This window comes from Leptodactylus fuscus, chromosome 3, assembly GCF_031893055.1.
Source record: "Leptodactylus fuscus isolate aLepFus1 chromosome 3, aLepFus1.hap2, whole genome shotgun sequence".
Classification (NCBI taxonomy): Eukaryota; Metazoa; Chordata; class Amphibia; order Anura; family Leptodactylidae; genus Leptodactylus; species Leptodactylus fuscus.
In genome coordinates, this window is record NC_134267.1 from 103,510,337 (window position 1) to 103,528,344 (window position 18,008).

At 40.4% G+C, this 18,008-nt stretch overlaps 2 protein-coding genes across 2 annotated transcripts in view; one reads left to right on the forward strand and one right to left on the reverse strand.

Moving 5' to 3' along the window:
• TRAPPC3L (trafficking protein particle complex subunit 3L) overlaps positions 1-15,306 on the forward strand; it is a 63,602-nt gene extending 48,296 nt beyond the window's left edge. Inside the window, exons 5-6 of the mRNA XM_075266874.1 lie at positions 13,912-14,097; positions 15,187-15,306. Of these exons, the coding sequence (XP_075122975.1) occupies positions 13,912-14,097; positions 15,187-15,306 (306 nt within the window). The remainder of the gene's footprint in view (positions 1-13,911; positions 14,098-15,186) is intronic.
• LOC142196664 (calcium homeostasis modulator protein 5-like) lies at positions 946-9,551 on the reverse strand. Its single transcript, XM_075266645.1, has 2 exons — positions 9,012-9,551; positions 946-1,323 (listed from the first exon to the last, which is right to left on the reverse strand). The coding sequence occupies exons 1-2, from the start codon at positions 9,549-9,551 to the stop codon at positions 946-948; spliced, it is 918 nt and encodes a 305-aa protein (XP_075122746.1).
• Positions 15,307-18,008: the final 2,702 nt, after the last annotated feature.

Here is an 18,008-nt window from a genome sequence, read left to right on the forward strand (position 1 = left end):
GTACACTTAGATATAAAGTAAAGCTGAAAGGAGAAAGTTGGCATTCTTGATCTTACCAAAATACTCTATTCGCATCCATCTATAAAATTCAGTATCAGCTACTTATTAGGATGCCTTAAAAGTGGGGACATAATTAATAGGCCTGGTTGTGGATGCCAAATTGTATATTAATTAAATATGAATACATCCACATATATGTTTGCAAATGTGATTTATTGATTTTATGTCAATACATTTTATGCACAATTAATGAATTGATAGGCTGCATAAAATCCCAATACATTCTATGCAAATGGCGAGGCTTGCTGTGTGAAATGTAAAGTGTGAGATGCAGACCTTGCGCACGTTTTGTGGAGATATCTCAAAATGTATCAGGACTGTGAGAATACTGGGATTGGGATTAAATGCAGATAGAGTTGAGGACCAACCATATGATTTTATTTGTAAAAAAGAGAAAATTTAAAACATAGGCTCACCAATCTTCAGGGTGCACGGCTGAATGATCCCGGACTCCAGGGAGAGACGAAAGGTCGAGCAGTAGAAAAAATATTCCAGTCCGCACTATGATTTTATTGTTGGGATATTTTAAATGGGTCGGAGGTGGATAGAGAGCTTTTTATCCCAATTGTAATCTATAGTAAGACTTACAGTGCTGTATAAGTGGATGGTCAAGTGGATATGAGTTCAGGATAGGAGTTTGCATTGTATAAAATTAATAAAGGTTCTATTATGTATTGCAGCATTTTTACACTTGAAAGACTCAATAAAGATTATGTAATTAAAATAATAATACATTTACAAACAGAAAAATACAATTCTCTAAGACTGGTATTCTGCCTCAGTTAAATGGCACTGCTTCTAAGGAAAACAATCTGATTATTTCTTCTAATATATTTCAGTACAGAATACAAGGTAAATGCCCATTCCCTTTTGTCACAAAGTATATCATACATCAGCATCTACAAAGTCCATCATTTCTTCTTTTCCACTGAAATTGTCGCCATGTTCCACAAACTTGTGCAGGGTACTATAGTATTGATGATTTGGATTAAATGTATACAGTTCAGAGATCTTTTCCCAAGCCTTGTTATTGGGCAACTCAAATTCTGCTGGTTCTTTGCATTCAAAGAAACTTCTAAGATTTCTTTCTGCAAGGTTGTTTGCATATTCTTTAGCCAGTTGATCAAACCTCTCTTTTTCTTTTTCAACGTAAATTCTCCAGAATGACATTTGGATATAACTTACTTTAGAATTACAACTGGACCAACATGTACATAGAAGAGAAATTGAGGCCAGAACAGCAATGAGGCACCAACCTATAACCTGAAAAATTCAAGAGAACGGTATTCATATAAAGTTACACATTATGTTTAATAGCTAGGCTGGTTCACACTGGTCATCATAATAAAGTTTCACATCTTCTGAGTCACTGTGACATATCAGGAGATTTATTATTAATGTTAAATATTTGGAATTGATTAAAATTAATATTTGGGATTGATGAAGGTCTCCACTGAAATCACTGGAATGGGTTATTCAGGGATGTTAAATTAACTTGGCTGGTTTAAGCATTTGTTACAACTGGACCCAAGGGTTATAGGCTGGCTCCGATTCATGGTCACGTGATTGGAATCAGCCCCCATCTCCTTCCTCTGGTCTTTTTCCAAATGAGACAATCGTTTTTTCATTATGTCTTTCATAGTTGAGGTCTACCTATGATGTCAATTACAGGCCGACCTCCACACTGTAATACATATGTATGTTGTGTACCTGTGTATGGGAGGCTGGCTCTATTATAGTTAGTGAGCCCACATAGCATTGGTAATTACCTGTACAAACAGGAGGGAGGTAGGCAGAACAACTCGGGGGACAGGGGCTAGGATCACATGGCCAGGACATGGAAACAGTACAGAATCCCCAAGTCCAGCTGCAATATACACCTGTACCAGATAAGTTAACTTTAAGTCCTTGGATAACCCTTTTAAAGTGTACCCACAAATAAATGACAATCATTATAAGCTCCACTACTTGCTAAAAGTTGGGCAATGCAGTGGATTAGAACTGTAATACTTCAGGAGCCCAGATCTCAATGCTGTACACACTGCAGCAACTGACTGTAAAGCTTCAGCAGCTTTAGGTATGCATGCTATACTCTCCTGTAACTACTTGTAAGGATCCTACTCATTATAATAGACACAGCATTGCGGAACTTGCTGCTGGATGAGGATACTAAGGAATAGAACACAGTAGTTCTACCTGCTGCTGCTGCTGGAGCTTTTTAGTCACTTACAGGAATCTACAGTATGGGAGTCTCTATTACTGTAACTCAGGAGGCAGAATTCCACTACACTGCACAGTCAGAGCTTATGGTAAGTAGTGAACAATGATTTTTCATTTATGTTTCAAATGTGTTTATTGGCTTTTAAGCTGCCAGAAAACAGCACACTGTCAGACAGTAGATAAAATCTTAAATAAATTTCCATGCATTAGTACAAAACAGCAGGCTCAAGTAACAGTAAAATGAGAATAAAGTATAAGGCCTGGTTCACATCTGCGTTCGGTAATCCGTTCGGGGAGTCCGCATGGGGATCCCACAACACCCCCCCCCCCCGAACAGACTACTGAACACATTGACAAACAGTGAGCTTATGAAAGCACACAGACCCAATAGACTATAATGGGGCCCGTGTGCTTTCCGCACAGTGTCCGCACGAGTCACACACACACAGGAAAGTAGATCATGAAGTACTTTTCTGTCCGCTTGTTCTGTGACTTGAAATTTTAGGGGTCTTGAACAGCAGGGGGGCTGATCACTAGAGCAATGCATTACAATGCTAATGTATTACAATGCATTGCAAAAAAAAAAATGGCATTTCTATTGCAGGCTACATAGATTGAATGACAGGCCTGGGAGCCTTCAAAAGGCTCCCGGCTGCCATAGCAATGGGACACCAGCCCTGGAGCTTGTTCAGGGTGCCAGCGATCCCCAGTGAAATGGCGTCGTCCATGCACCACCGTTAAAATGGCACCTTGGTCAGCTTTCACTGAAGCACCTGAGGGGTTAATTCCCGCAATCAGTGAGGACACCGATCATGGGCATTAGCCCTGGGTGTCTGCTGTATAAAATCTGGATCCCCAGTGACCCCTATCTTTAAACACTCAGCATCTGCCATACTAGTTCGGTAGATGTCGGGAAAGGGTTAAAAACCTTGGAAACATCGCTATAAGTATCAGTGACATGCACTGCAGCACATTGAATTAACAGAATGTGACTATGGGCCCCACTTTTCATTTTGCACAGGGTCCCACTTTTGTCTAAAACTGGCCCTGGCTTTATTTAATATCTAAAAAAAATTGGTCAATTACAATTTTAATAAAAGTTAAAGGGGTTGTTCAGGAAGTGCAGTTTTATTCCAAGAGAAGATGAAAAATAAAAATCAGCAAACCTGGTTAAAAAAAACACAGACACATTGTAAGATTATGTTAAGGATTTTTGGAGCATAGGTAGTAGAAATCAAGTTATTGTAAAAGTTATTTTTTTGAATTGGTCAGTGGTAGGTATTGATATAACACAACAACATAAGTGGCACTTAAAGCGTGTATTTATAAAAGCAAGGTATCCACTCATCAGGGAATTGTGGTAGGGTGAATATAAGATTGTTTTTGTCTTTTTATAGAAAAACGGGGCATTTGCTGCCGAGCACTTATGTAATATAAACCCCCCCCATATCAAATACGCATAAATGTCCAGCAAATACACTAGAAAGGCAATAGTATAGCAATGAATACAAATAATATGGCACAGAAAAGTATATACCAAATGGCATGAGTGAGTCCCGCGATGGCACCGGCCCCATTATTATTATTTCTAAGCAGGGGTTACTATTAGAGATGAGCGAACAGTGTTCTATCGAACACATGTTCGATCGGATATCAGGGTGTTCGCCATGTTCGAATCGAATCGAACACCACGTGGTAAAGTGCGGCAAAATTCGATTCCCCTCCCACCTTCCCTGGCGCCTTTTTTGCACCAATAACAGCGCAGGGGAGGTGGGACAGGAACTACGACACTGGGGGCATTGAAAAAAATTGGAAAAAGTCATTGGCTGCCGAAATCAGGTGACCTCCATTTTAGACGAATAGTGGATTTCAAATCCGGGTCATATGAGAATGTGAACTTTGTGACTATGAGACAGGGATAGCTGTACAGGCAGGGATAGCTAGGGATAACCTTTATTTAGGGGGGAATGTTATTAAAAATAACTTTTTGGGGCTCTATCGGGTGTGTAATTGTGATTTTTGTGAGATAAACTTTTTCCCATAGGGATGCATTGGCCAGCGCTGATTGGCCGAATTCCGTACTCTGGCCAATCAGTGCTGGCCAATGCATTCTATTAGCTTGATGAAGCAGAGTGTGCACAAGGGTTCAAGCGCACCCTCGGCTCTGATGTAGCAGAGCCGAGGCTGCACAAGGGTTCAAGCGCACCCTCGGCTCTGATGTAGGAGAGCCGAGGGTGCACTTGAACCCTTGTGCACCCTCAGCTCTGCTACATCAGAGCCGAGGGTGCGCTTGAACCCTTGTGCACACTCTGCTTCATCAAGCTAATAGAATGCATTGGCCAGCGCTGATTGGCCAATGTATTCTATTAGCCTGATGAAGTAGAGCTGAATGTGTGTGCTAAGCACACACATTCAGCTCTACTTCATCGGGCTAATAGAATGCATTGGCCAGCGCTGATTGGCCAGAGTACGGAACTCGACCAATCAGCGCTGGCTCTGCTGGAGGAGGCGGAGTCTAAGATCGCTCCACACCAGTCTCCATTCAGGTCCGACCTTAGACTCCGCCTCCTCCGGCAGAGCCAGCGCTGATTGGCCGAATTCCGTACTCTGGCCAATCAGCACTGGCTAATGCATTGTATTGGCTTGATGAAGCAGTGCTGAATGTGTGTGCTTAGCACACACATTCAGCTCTACTTCATCGGGCTAATAGAATGCATTGGCCAGCGCTGATTGGCCGAATTCCGTACTCTGGCCAATCAGCACTGGCTAATGCATTGTATTGGCTTGATGAAGCAGTGCTGAATGTGTGTGCTTAGCACACACATTCAGCTCTACTTCATCGGGCTAATAGAATGCATTGGCCAGCGCTGATTGGCCGAATTCCGTACTCTGGCCAATCAGCACTGGCTAATGCATTGTATTGGCTTGATGAAGCAGTGCTGAATGTGTGTGCTTAGCACACACATTCAGCTCTACTTCATCGGGCTAATAGAATGCATTGGCCAATCAGCGCTGGCCAATGCATTCTATTAGCGTGAACTGAGTTTGCACAGGGGTTCTAGTGCACCCTCGGCTCTGCTACATCAGATTGCTACATCTGATGTAGCAGTGCCGAGTGTGCATCAGATGTGTAGTTGAGCAAAACTGACTCAGCACTGCTAAGTCTGCATTCGCATAGGAATGCATTGGCCAGCCTTCGGCCAATCAGCGCTGGCTCTGCCGGAGGAGGCGGAGTCTAAGGTCGGACCTGAATGGAGACTGGTGTGGAGCGATCTTAGACTCCGCCTCCTCCAGCAGAGCCAGCGCTGATTGGCCGAATTCCGTACTCTGGCCAATCAGCACTGGCCAATGCATTTCTATGGGGAAAAGTTAGCTTGCGAAAATCGCAAACTGACAGGGATTTCCATGAAATAAAGTGACTTTTATGCCCCCAGACATGCTTCCGCTGCTGTCCCAGTGTCATTCCAGGGTGTTGGTATCATTTCCTGGGGTGTCATAGTGGACTTGGTGACCCTCCAGACACGAATTTGGGTTTCCCCCTTAACGAGTTTATGTTCCCCATAGACTATAATGGGGTTCGAAACCCATTCGAACACTCGAACAGTGAGCGGCTGTTCGAATCGAATTTCGAACCTCGAACATTTTAGTGTTCGCTCATCTCTAGTTACTATTTCTAAGGAGCATTGTTAGTTTTAAGCAGGGACTATTATCTATAAGGGGAATTATTATTTATAAATAAGAAATATTATCCCTCCATTAAATATTAATGACCCCTTGTAAATAGTAGTCCCTGCTTATAAATAATGCTACCTTCTAAATAGTACCCATTATAAATAATACTGATAAGTGGCAACAGCAACTATTATTTACAAAGGGGGCTTTTACTTATAAAGGGCTTTATTATTTATAAATCTGTGGTCATTTGTATTGTGTATTGGCAATATGGGGGTTGTTGTTACTGTTTTGGGAGCAGAAAGGAAGTATAATTAAATTTGCTTTATTGATCCAATTTCTATGAGGATAGAAGTATACTCTATTACTTTTTGGGGTACATATGGTAGCGCATTTCCTTTGTAGTTCACTACTATTGTCTTTGCGTCACTATGTGGTAGTCATTGTGTGGAGGTGGTGTGCTATCTGGGCCTTGTATATTGTGTATTATTGGTGCCAGTGATATTTGCAAGAATGTTTTATTCAGGATTTGTCTGTTTAGTGGTAATAATTCTCCCTGGTATAGCGGTATTATTACACAACTATATATATATTTATGTAATACTACTGGAAGTGCTGCAATGCCTTCTCAATTGAGTGAATATTGTGGTGTTGATGCTATTTTAGCATTTGGGGACCCACTTCTAATTTTGCCTAAGACCACACTGTATATAAATCCAGCCTTGGCAGAATGCTACATATCACGGAAATGAGGCAGACTATTTTTTTTTTTTGCATCAATAACACGGTTTAGACACATTTTATAGCACTGAAACTGAATTATTTTACATGTCAAAACCTGTAGTGCTACATTCTTGGATAAGGTGAAATGAACTAGAGTGACATTATCAATCTATTGTATCTTGTGAGGACTGAAATATCACAATTGTTTATACAGCAGGTAAAACACTGTTTTTCCACAACAAGGGGCCTTAGCCTTAAATGAGTTTTCCAGGAATACATTTTTATCACCTAACATCAGGTTGGTGGAGGCTTGTCATCCAGAAGCCTGCCAATCAGAGAATTTCAGTAGCCATAGCAAAGTTAAGAGTTGTACAATTTTAAAAGGAGTCTATCATTGGGATTTATTAATTTTAACTAAACCTATCTTTATGTAACCTTTAGGCAATTGTAGGCATACCTTTTGTTTCAATTATGTTGCTGTTGTTTTCATGAAAAAAATGGTTTCTTCTTATATAAATTAGTGTTCACGGAGCACAGGAGGTGTTCCCCTTGTGCTCTGAGCACCTCTGCGTCATTGGCCTGGACCTGCATCCTTGCCCCCTTCTTGATTGTAGTAGAAGCCTCCACCTATTCTTTACTTCCTTCTTACAATAGCAGGAGTAAGAATACCCCCTGTGCTCCATCAAAACTAATTTGTATGAGAAGAAATCGGCTTTTTCATAAACATATCGGCAACATATTTGCAAGGAGTTTGTATGTTCTACCCATGTTTGCGTGGGTTTCCTCCGGGTACTCTGGTTTCCTCCCACACACCAAAAGACATACTGATAGGGACTGTAGATTGTGAGCCCTATATGGGACAGTGACTGACAATATCTGTAAAGCGCTGCGGAACGTGATGGCGCTATATAAGTAAGCATAATAAAATAATAATAAATAATAAACAGCAGGTATACCTACAATAGCCTTTCTAAAGGCTACATTAAGATAGGTTTAGTTAAAATTTAAAATTCCCAATGATACACTCCCTTTAACCCAATATTGAGAGACAAATGTTATTGTTTCTATAATGAAAAATTGTACAATTTTGCAATATACTTTCTGTATCAATTCCTAATGGCCTTCTAGATCTCTGTTTGATATCATTCATTCTGCTTTGTCCCAGTGGATAAAAGGATAAAAATCAGTCCATGGTCATGGGATCTACAGTCCATGGTCATGTGATCTACAGTCCATGGTCATGTGATCTACAGTCCATGGTCATGTGATCTACAGTCCATGGTCATGTGATCTACAGTCCATGGTCATGTGATCTACAGTCCATGGTCATGTGATCTACAGTCCATGGTCATGTGATCTATAGTCCATGGTTATGTGATCTACAGTCCATGGTCATGTGATCTATAGTCAATGGTCATGTGATCTATAGTCCATGGTCATGTGATCTACAGTCCATGGTCATGTGATGCACATACAGGTGCATGGCTTGTTATAGTCACAGCACAGTAATCAGATATCTGCCTGGTAAGGAATTGATACAGAAAGTATATTGAAAATTGTAGAACATTTCATTATACAAATAATAACATCTGTCTCTCAATATTTGTCTGAAACTGAACAATGTGTTTAAAACACAGTGCACAGATCTGGAAACAGACAGCGCTGTCCACCGTGAAGTAGCAGTTAGTGATTACTGCAGCACATCTTCTATTGATTGGAATAGGACCTGAAGACATAGGTGTCAGAATCCCCAACGGCAGGTCATCAAACATTTTTTGCCTGGAAAATCCTGTTAAGTTTGAACCTATAAAAATTCACATTGAATTTCTGGACCTAATAATTTAACCATCTTCTTAGAAATGATACGTATGTACTACGTAATGAGTGAAGCAAAAGCTTCTGCCTATTAATTATCTTATAGTGTGACAAGTCTTTCATGTCAATGTAAACTGAGATGTTAGAGATTAAAGTAAAAGAGACAGGAGTGAGAATCTTCTTAGTCATGTCTTCACAAGGAAACAAGAATATGTTGCACCTCTTCCTCTTACCAGTTCTATAATTACTAGAACCTAATGTCGTAGACCATAGAGATGCCGAAAGCCTTATCAGACTATGAATGCAATCAGATTGAAATACGCTGCCTTTTGTCTAGAACAAGCTATGCCGCATGATAGAACTGTGACAGAGATTCAGATAAAGCAGAGCTAAGTTAGAAGCTCAGATAGGAGAATGCAGTAGTTTTATCTGCAGTCCTATAGAAAATTACATAAAACAAGTAAATTCAGAAGCCAAACTGTGATACATATACAGAATGTTAAAAAGTTTCTATTACACACCTGAGATTGGGCTTGGAGAACCAGAACGATTTCCTGTGAATCATTGGAGGGCATTGCTGCTTTGCCACAAGTCACTTTGTAGAGTTGTGTCTTGCACCCTTCAGATTTATTCCTACAGAGATACTGCATATACTCTGGGTTCCGCCAGCCACTCATTGCACATGTATAGAAAGATCCGTGAAGGAGGGCTATAGAAATCCACATGACAGGAACTATCAGAGTATTCAGTGTCAGCTGTAAAAAAACATACAGCCCTTGGCTACGGTAACCGTTAGGGCACATCTTTTTCGGATTCAGACAGCATCCTGTAAAAAATTTCCAAGTTCTGCTGCTGAGGAAATAACTAATAATCATAAGAACTATTGCAGGAGCAAAGAGAAAAACAAATCCATACATCAAGTTATCTTCAGTACATGGACACTGGAAAACCACCAGAGAGAACAACTGCTGTCCACCGGCAGTGAGAAGAGTCAAAAAGCCATAACCAATGGCAGATTTCTTTTCAGCACAAAGCTTGAAGAAATTTCGCAAGACATCCATGGTGTTTAAAATGTGTAGGAAAGTGACGGCCCTTAAGTAATATATGCTTCTCCTACAGAAGCAATTCAAAGCATAAAACCTGTTTGTCAAGTCTTCAAGTAAGCAGACCTGATGTCATTTTACAGTAAAGCTATCCTACAAGCATGTATGAAATGTGCTGTATAGCATATATATTGACTTTTAATTTGTTGAGTGTGTTGTTTTACTAATATGGCTAATAGGTGATGGTTATTGAATAATGGAGCCAGGATAAGTGATTATGAGTTGTCATGAGTATTATAGGCTTCATGCACCACATCATTAATAAACTTCATTGTGCGTGTGCATCACCTCACTTTGCTCTACTCTAACAGATGGATGCAAACATATGACCTGACCTTAAAGTATATGGCTAAACTTCATGGGATTAAAGTTTACACCCACCAAAATCCAAGTGATGCAAAGGGATAAAGGGATACAGTAATTATAATGATAATAATAATAGGAAAGGTGTTAACAATTATTTTATTACCAGTGAAGAGAAATCTGTCATTCCTCCCAGATACACAATTAACCACTTCTGTACCTGGAGCTACTGTATCAGCACAATGTACAGGGGAAATCATCAAGAAACATTAGAATGTCCCCCAAATGTCTATTATGACCTTATGGGATTGTAATGTATGAAAATAAAAAAATAAACGGAAATAACAAAAAAATGACAATGCAATGTGCTTTTCTCACCAAGGGACATAAAGCAAGGAAGCATTGTGAAGTAGCGGAATTAGGTGCTCAACCACAAACAAGGGTCACTTGTTTTTACGGGATGACTATTTTACCTATCAGTATATTTTTGGCATGTGGGATGGAACCGGAGTGCCTGATAAAACCCACACGAACACAGGTGGATGTACAAACTACATTCAAAATGTTACATGAAAAAAAAAACATGAAAAATTGTGAAAAACACACGTTTTACCTCCTGTATTGTTTTCATTTTCTCCGATATTCAAAAAGAAGAAAAAAACATAAAAATAATGTAAAAAATAGGGGGCAGAAACTAACCGCTGAACTGGATGGGAGGCTAGTGCCTGCAATTCAGTCCAACTTAGAGCTAAACTGTTGGCTTCCACTGATCCACAGCCAACCAGAATAGGCAAAATCGGCACAAATAAATACACTTACCCTCCTGGCACCCCTGGGGGCAGAAATGCTCAGGTGGATCTACAGAAGTTCTTTAAGATGAAATCGCACAATCCACCATTAGGGCACACATTTTTGCACCTGAGGAACTTAGTAATAGGTAGGCAGCAGAGAACTCAGACCTGGATAGTCTACCGAACCCAAATTCCTTGATGGCACCAGCACCAAATTGTACCTCTACAGAGTTCTCTCTTAGGGTGCATTCACACTTCGGATACGCTGACTGATTCTGAACGAACATGTTCAGAATCAGCACGTATAAAGAAGATCCCATTCATTTCAATGGGAGCCGGCATACGTGCGCTCCCCATTGAAATCAATGGGCTGCTTTTTTCTCTACGAGCGCTCCCACTGAAGTGAATGGGAATTGTTTAGAAGCGCTCGCGTTTACGGCTCGGAATGAGTCGAGTGCTTACGCCGTGTGAAGTGGCCCATAGAGAAAAAAGCAGCCCATTCATTTCAATGGGGAGCGCTCGTATGCCAGCTCCCATTGAAATGAATGGGATCTGCTTTATACACGCTGATTGTGAACGTGTTTTAAGACCAACACTGTATAAGAAGATAAGTCTGTAGATGCAAAGATATAGTCCAATCTCTGGTATGAAGAAAAGAACACGGTCCCTACAGTCAAACATGGCGGAGGTTCCCTGATGTTTTGGGGTTGCTTTGCTGCCTCTGGCACTGGACTGCTTGACCGTGTGCATGGCATTATGAAGTCTGAAGACTACCAACAAATTTTGCAGCATAATGTAGGGCCCAGTGTGAGAAAGCTGAGTCTCCCTCAGAGGTCACGGGTCTTCCAGCAGGACAATGACCCAAAACACACTTCAAAAACCACTAGAAAATGGTTTGAGAGAAAGCACTGGAGACTTCTAAAGTGGTCAACAATGAGTCCAGACCTGAATCCCATAGAACACCTGTGGAGAGATCTCAAAATGGCAGTTTGGAGAAGGCCCCCTTCACATCTCAGGAACCTGGAGCAGTTTGCCAGAGAAGAATGGTCTAAAATTCCAGCAGAGCATTGTAAGAAACTCATTGATGGTTATCGGAAGCGGTTGTTCGCAGTTATTTTGTCTAAAGGTTCTGCTACCAAGTATTCGGCTGAGGGTGCCAATGCTTTTGTTCGGCCCATTTTTCGAGTTTTGTGTAAAATGATCAATGATTTGACTTTTTTTTTTATTCTCTTTTGTGTTTTTTCATTGCAAGCAAAATAAATGAAGATATTAATACCAAAGAGTTTGTGCTTGCAATCATTTTCTGGAAGAAAATGAGTATTATCTGACAGAATTGCAGGGGTGCCAATACTTTTGGCCAACACTGTAGCCCTAGATCCTGCATTGAACACATTACTGTCTCAGACCACATTCTGTTGTGGACCACCATAACACTGCAACAACTTCCACCTGAAGACTGGTGTTGGAAACTGAATTAGAACTCTATTAGACCATATGGAGATCATAGACTCACCTTCGAAGCCCACAAATCCATTCTCAGAGGAATCCTTATCTCTATCACCACCAAAATGATTAAAGAGACACAGGCCACATTGGATAAAATCTTCTCAGAGATTGCATCCACAGAGAGAATCCAGAAATGCATAAATATCTCCTCACAACCCGAACTCTACTGTTTCCAAGAGGAACTAAAAATCATATCAATGCTTGCACTTCCAAGCATTTTTCCACTTCCACCACTGGATCTATTCAAATCAAATCAAATAGGCTTTATTGGCACATCCGAATGGATATTTGGCATTGCCAAAGCTAGTAAAGTGTGTGTGTGGGGGGGGGGGGAGTTGGAGTCGAGGGGGAGAGTATGGGGGTGGGGTGGGGGGTGGTGGCTGATTTGGAGTATGACAGTCCATGGAGTCTCATCTTCCTCATAGTTGGTGACCGCTATATGGGGAGGTGAGGTGGGGTGGGACAGTATAACAGTCCATGGAGTCTCATCTTCCTCTTAGTTGGTGACCGCTATATGGGGAGGTGGAGTGGGGTGGGTGGTTTGGGGTATAACAGTCCGTGCGTCTCATCTTCCTCTAGTTTGGTGACAGCTGGACATGTATTGGGTAGCGATCTCCACAGTGGCCTCTTCTTCTCCCAGTAGGATGTAGAGTTTCCTCTTCTCATCTGCAGATATGAAGTCTGGGATGTGGGCAGAGAGTCTTTGGTAGTAGACGGCCCTCACAGCTGAGTATTTGGTGCAGTGTAGCAGGAAGTGGGTCTCGTCTTCTAGGGCCCCCTGGTCACAGTGCTGGCACAGTCTGTTCTCCCGTGGCTTGTACGTCTACCTGTGTCGCCCCATCTCCATCTCCAGGTTGTGGGCGCTCAGTCATAGCGATGAAGGCAGTAAACTTATGTTGTCTATATTGTGTAAAGCCCAATCTAAATGCTGTATCACTGTCATCAAGGACAACTCAGGCACCATCTGCATTCCTCTTGTACTACTCTGATTTGTACAACTATGATGCTACCTGCTTTTCTCTCACACTGGCCTAGAAATCAGAAAAGACTGTTGCCTCTCTTTATTGTCTCCAGCTCCCCTCTCTTTCCACTGATGGCACGTCCACATTTACAGTACCTGTTTCTCTCACCGATGTCATGGAGGTCATGAACAGCTTCCCAAAGGGAAAAGTCCTGGACCTGATAGCTTTCCGTTGTATTACTACAAAGTCTTTCAGGCAGAACTCCTACACCACCTTTCTCAAAATTGCACTGTTCTGCTGATGAGTGAGAAGCTCCCCAAACAAGAGGTGAAGATTACATTGATACCCAAAGAAGAAAAAGATCCGCTGTCTTGGGTTGTTGACCAATATCTTTGCTAAACATTGACCTCAAGACCTGTATGAAAATTATGGCCAACCGCCTGAAGCAATTCTTGATGTCCCTAGTCCACTTGGATCAAACTGAATTCATCCCAGGAAGAGAGTCCCTGAATTCAGCACAATGTCAGCTTTCTGGTGGTATATAATACCGCAATCTCTGAGGACATGAAAGCTCCTCTTTCATTTGCCAGAATTGTATGGTGACATTTTTATACGTACTATGATATCATGTTTAGTATCTCTCTGTTACACCACTGAATAATTCCTGTGATTTCACTAAATCGATTATCTTTGTACTGTGACTTCACTGTGTTTACTATAGTACCTTGTGTATCATATGAACTATTTTATACACAGGTGGCCTTCAAGATGTACCTTGGGATCACCCCTTCAACAATTGGCGGCAATGACAACGGAAATGGATTTTCTCTCATTTTGGATAAAAATCCACTAGTTGACTTTGTTGAAGAGCTTCCCTCTGGCAGATCATCCTTGAGCTACTGTAACCTTCTCACCGGAGTCCTAAGAGGAGCCCTGGAAATGGTACCAATACCATTCTTAATACCATTGGCCTTAAATATTATACTGTATCTTCTCTGTATGACATTATAAATGTGTTTGATTAGCATATTTTACAGGTTTCTCCAAGGCATTACACCCCAACAGTTAGAAATTAAGGTCTGAGATAGAAAGCCAGATTGTATAAAGAGATCATAAGGAATATTATAAACCTAGTAACTGGAAGCATAGTATAATGCACTGCTTTAGCTCCCCAGTCTGCCGTGAACAATTCATTTTTATTAAAAGGGTTCCCTAAAAATAAGATATTTGCAGTGTTCCTACTGCTGGGATTTCCAGTAATCATCTGTAGTTTATGAACAGTCTGGCATCCAAAGATCAAATCTCTTACATCACCCTCATAGGTAAAATGAAGCATCACACAGTTTGATATTAACTTAAAGGGGTTATCCAGCCTCCAGAAATAATCTGCAAATACTTCCACAGCAGTGCTAAATACTTATTGTTCCTTTGTGCAGCCTTTTCTTGATTTTATTTTACTTGCTGGTCCTTGTACCACTGTTATTTAAGTGCAGTGGATCTGTGAACAAACTACATTTCCCATGATGCATCTCCCTGCTCCCATTCTCTGTGTACCCCTAAATGAAACGTCACAGCTGTGGTTAATGATGTGAAAATAAATTAGATAATTGGTGCTAAACTTAAACAGGATATACTTTAGGAAGTGTTTTGCATTGATGCATAGTGTAATTTGGCCCATATATTTTTTAAATAAACTGGATTGCACCTTTAAGATGAAACTTAAAAGCAAATTACTAACACTTTACCGTCACTGTCAAATTCCATGAACTGACAATGTATGGTAATTTTTTCTTCAGGGTGCCTATCCATACAGATAGCTGTATTTTGTGCCACCTGGCTAACAGCTTAAGCTACTTGCGGTTGTGAGATATGTATACATATCTTTGCTATGTGGCTACTAAGTAGGTTACAATGCTGGGCAAGCTTGCAGTAAACTCTTATAGCTATTGCTTCTTAGTTCCATTACATGCACAGGCACCCTTAATTTTGGAATAACTAAATATTAATAAAAAAAATTTTTGTTTTTTATAGATTCATTTACCAGCCGATGTCACTTTTGTTCAAGACAGACTGAAGGGGGATGATGTCACAGAAATAGGAATAACATTCCTGAGAAAAACTGATGAAAGGAAATCAAAGAAAAATAAATGAACAAACCTTTTCCAGTTGCCAGAAGTACATTTCCCTGCAAATAATTTTTCCGAAAACTACAGAAAGCAAGGATACTTTCGTCTTTTTTTGATTATTTGAATTAAATATTTATTAATTATGAATAAAAAGGTACCTGAGTTTTCATGAAACATTGAAATGGTCTTGTTGGACAATGAGTTCCCTGGCTAGATAAGCTTTCATATATGGTTTCGAACACACTGGATCAAGGGTTACCAATTTTACAATAATACCAAAAAGGGGGCACCCCCACTAAATAGGATAAAACGTAACTTTTATTTATAATGTTTTTTAAAAATGAAAATACCCCAACACAGTATTCGGCCCCTACAATTCTTGCAAAGGGCATATGTGTAAGTGTGTCTATCCACTCTACAGATTGAATAAGAGTAAATTAAATTCCTCCCAGACTCACAGGGTGTGTTTCTAACAAATGCTTCACACGTCTCCCTGTGACTGAGATTACACTTGCTGCACACTATATACTATATACCTCTCATCCAGCAAACCAGAGGACAGTCTATAGAGTGTTAATACTGATTACAATGTGTCGTTTGTATTAACCCCACAATACTATTTGAAGCTGTACGCTGGTGAATAAGGATTTGAGTGGTATAAGGATGAGAGGTATATAGTATATAGTGTGCAGCAAGTGTAATCTCAGTCACAAGAAGACGTGTAAAGCATTTGTTAGAAACACACCCTGTGAGTCTGGGAGCAATTTAATTCACTCTTATTCAATCTGTAGAGTGGATAGACACACTTACACATATGCCCTTTGCAAGAATTGTAGGGGCCGAATACTGTGTTGGGGTATTTTAATTTTTAAAAAACATTATAAATAAAGGTTACGTTTTATCCTATTTAGTGGGGGTGCCCCCTTTTTGGTATTATTTTCATATATGGTTTCCTCTCAGTTTATGGCTGCAGAACATTTTGCATTTCGTCCTGAGGTAGGATGCAGTCTGTCCCCCTCGCCTATCCAGCACTACCAATACTGGTTTCTATACATATAATTACATATTCATATATGCACAAATACCTGTTTGCTACTTTGTAATGATATTTTAGCAGCTATTCTCTTAATCCGATGAGTTGCCTGGCAGAAACCTCTCTCATTATACCTTTATCTACAGAAACACATCGGTGATCTGAATCAGCCACAAATCTCTTCACAGAACGAAGATCATGATTACATTTTCATGAAATATCTAAAAATTTCCTATTTTACCCACGGCATTGCACTATTTTACGCTTTTCGACAGCAGAGAGATTTTTTTCTTTCCCATATTTCTTGAAACCTGTGGCCTGCTTAATAATGTGGAACATCCTTCTTAGGCTCCACTTTGCGGAAATGCAGAAACACTGCATTTTACAGTACCAGCAAGGTGAATGAGATTCTGGCTAATCCCATCCACACATTGCAGTAAAAAATACACTGCAGAAAAGCAGTTTTTTTTTTGGTTTTTTTTTTTCAAAAACGCAGCATGTCAAATTTACCTGCAGAAACACTAGCGTTTTCCTTATAGATTTAATAAGGGAAGGATAACCGCAGAGAAAAACAAAAATGCTTTGAAAAATGCTTTGAAAATGACGTAATACGTTTCCTCTGCATTTTTTCTGCTCTGGTCACTACGTGGGTCCTTAGCCTTAAAGGGGTTGTCCAGGATATTTTATTATGGTAGCAGGGGAATGTGAAAAATTTAAAAAAACAACACTCACCTATCCCATGTGATCCTGTCTCGGTGGCCGTAGTCTCATCCCTGCGGCACCCTGGGGCTTTTCTTTTGGAAGTTGCCCTCAGCTAAGGGGAGGACCCGGGACATCACCTTTGATGTCCATTAGTGACATCCTGTCTGTACAACTCATTCGCAAAAAAAACTAAAGCACCGAGATGTTAGGGCTTGTTCACACGGAGTAAACGAGCGTATATTTTGGCAAAATACACGTGTAAAAATACTCCCATTGACTTCCATGATATTTTATTATATATACTGTACATACCCTGTTTCCCCGAAAATAAGTCATCCCCAAAAGTAAGACATAGCAGAGGTTTTGTTGAATTGCCTAATATAAGGCACCCCCCCCAAAGTAAGACATCCCCCAATAATATGGTAATAATCTTTCTGCGCAAAGATTGTATGAAGAAAAACATTGCAGCCAGCTGAACACTGTACGCAATGTGTGCACAGATATGCCGGCTGCTGACACCGCTGCAATACGTTGTATCTACTGTTAGAGCACCGCACACAGCGTTCAGCCAGCTGCAATGTTTTTCTTTATACAATCTTTGCGCAATCTTAGCACATAAGACATCCCCTGAAAATAAGACATAGCATGTCTTTAGGACCAAAATTTAATATAAGACACTGTCTTATTTTTGGGGAAACAGGGTATATACAGTCCTATGAAAAAGTTTGCGCACCCCTATTAATCTTAATCATTTTTAGTTCTAAATATTTTGGTGTTTGCAACAGCCATTTCAGTTTGATATATCTAATAACTGATGGACACAGTAATATTTCAGGATTGAAATGAGGTTTATTGTACTAACAGAAAATGTGCAATATGCATTAAACCAAAATTTGACCGGTGCAAAAGTATGGTCACCTCAACAGAAGAGTGACATTAATATTTAGTAGATCCTCCTTTTGCAAAGATAACAGCCTCTAGTCGCTTCCTGT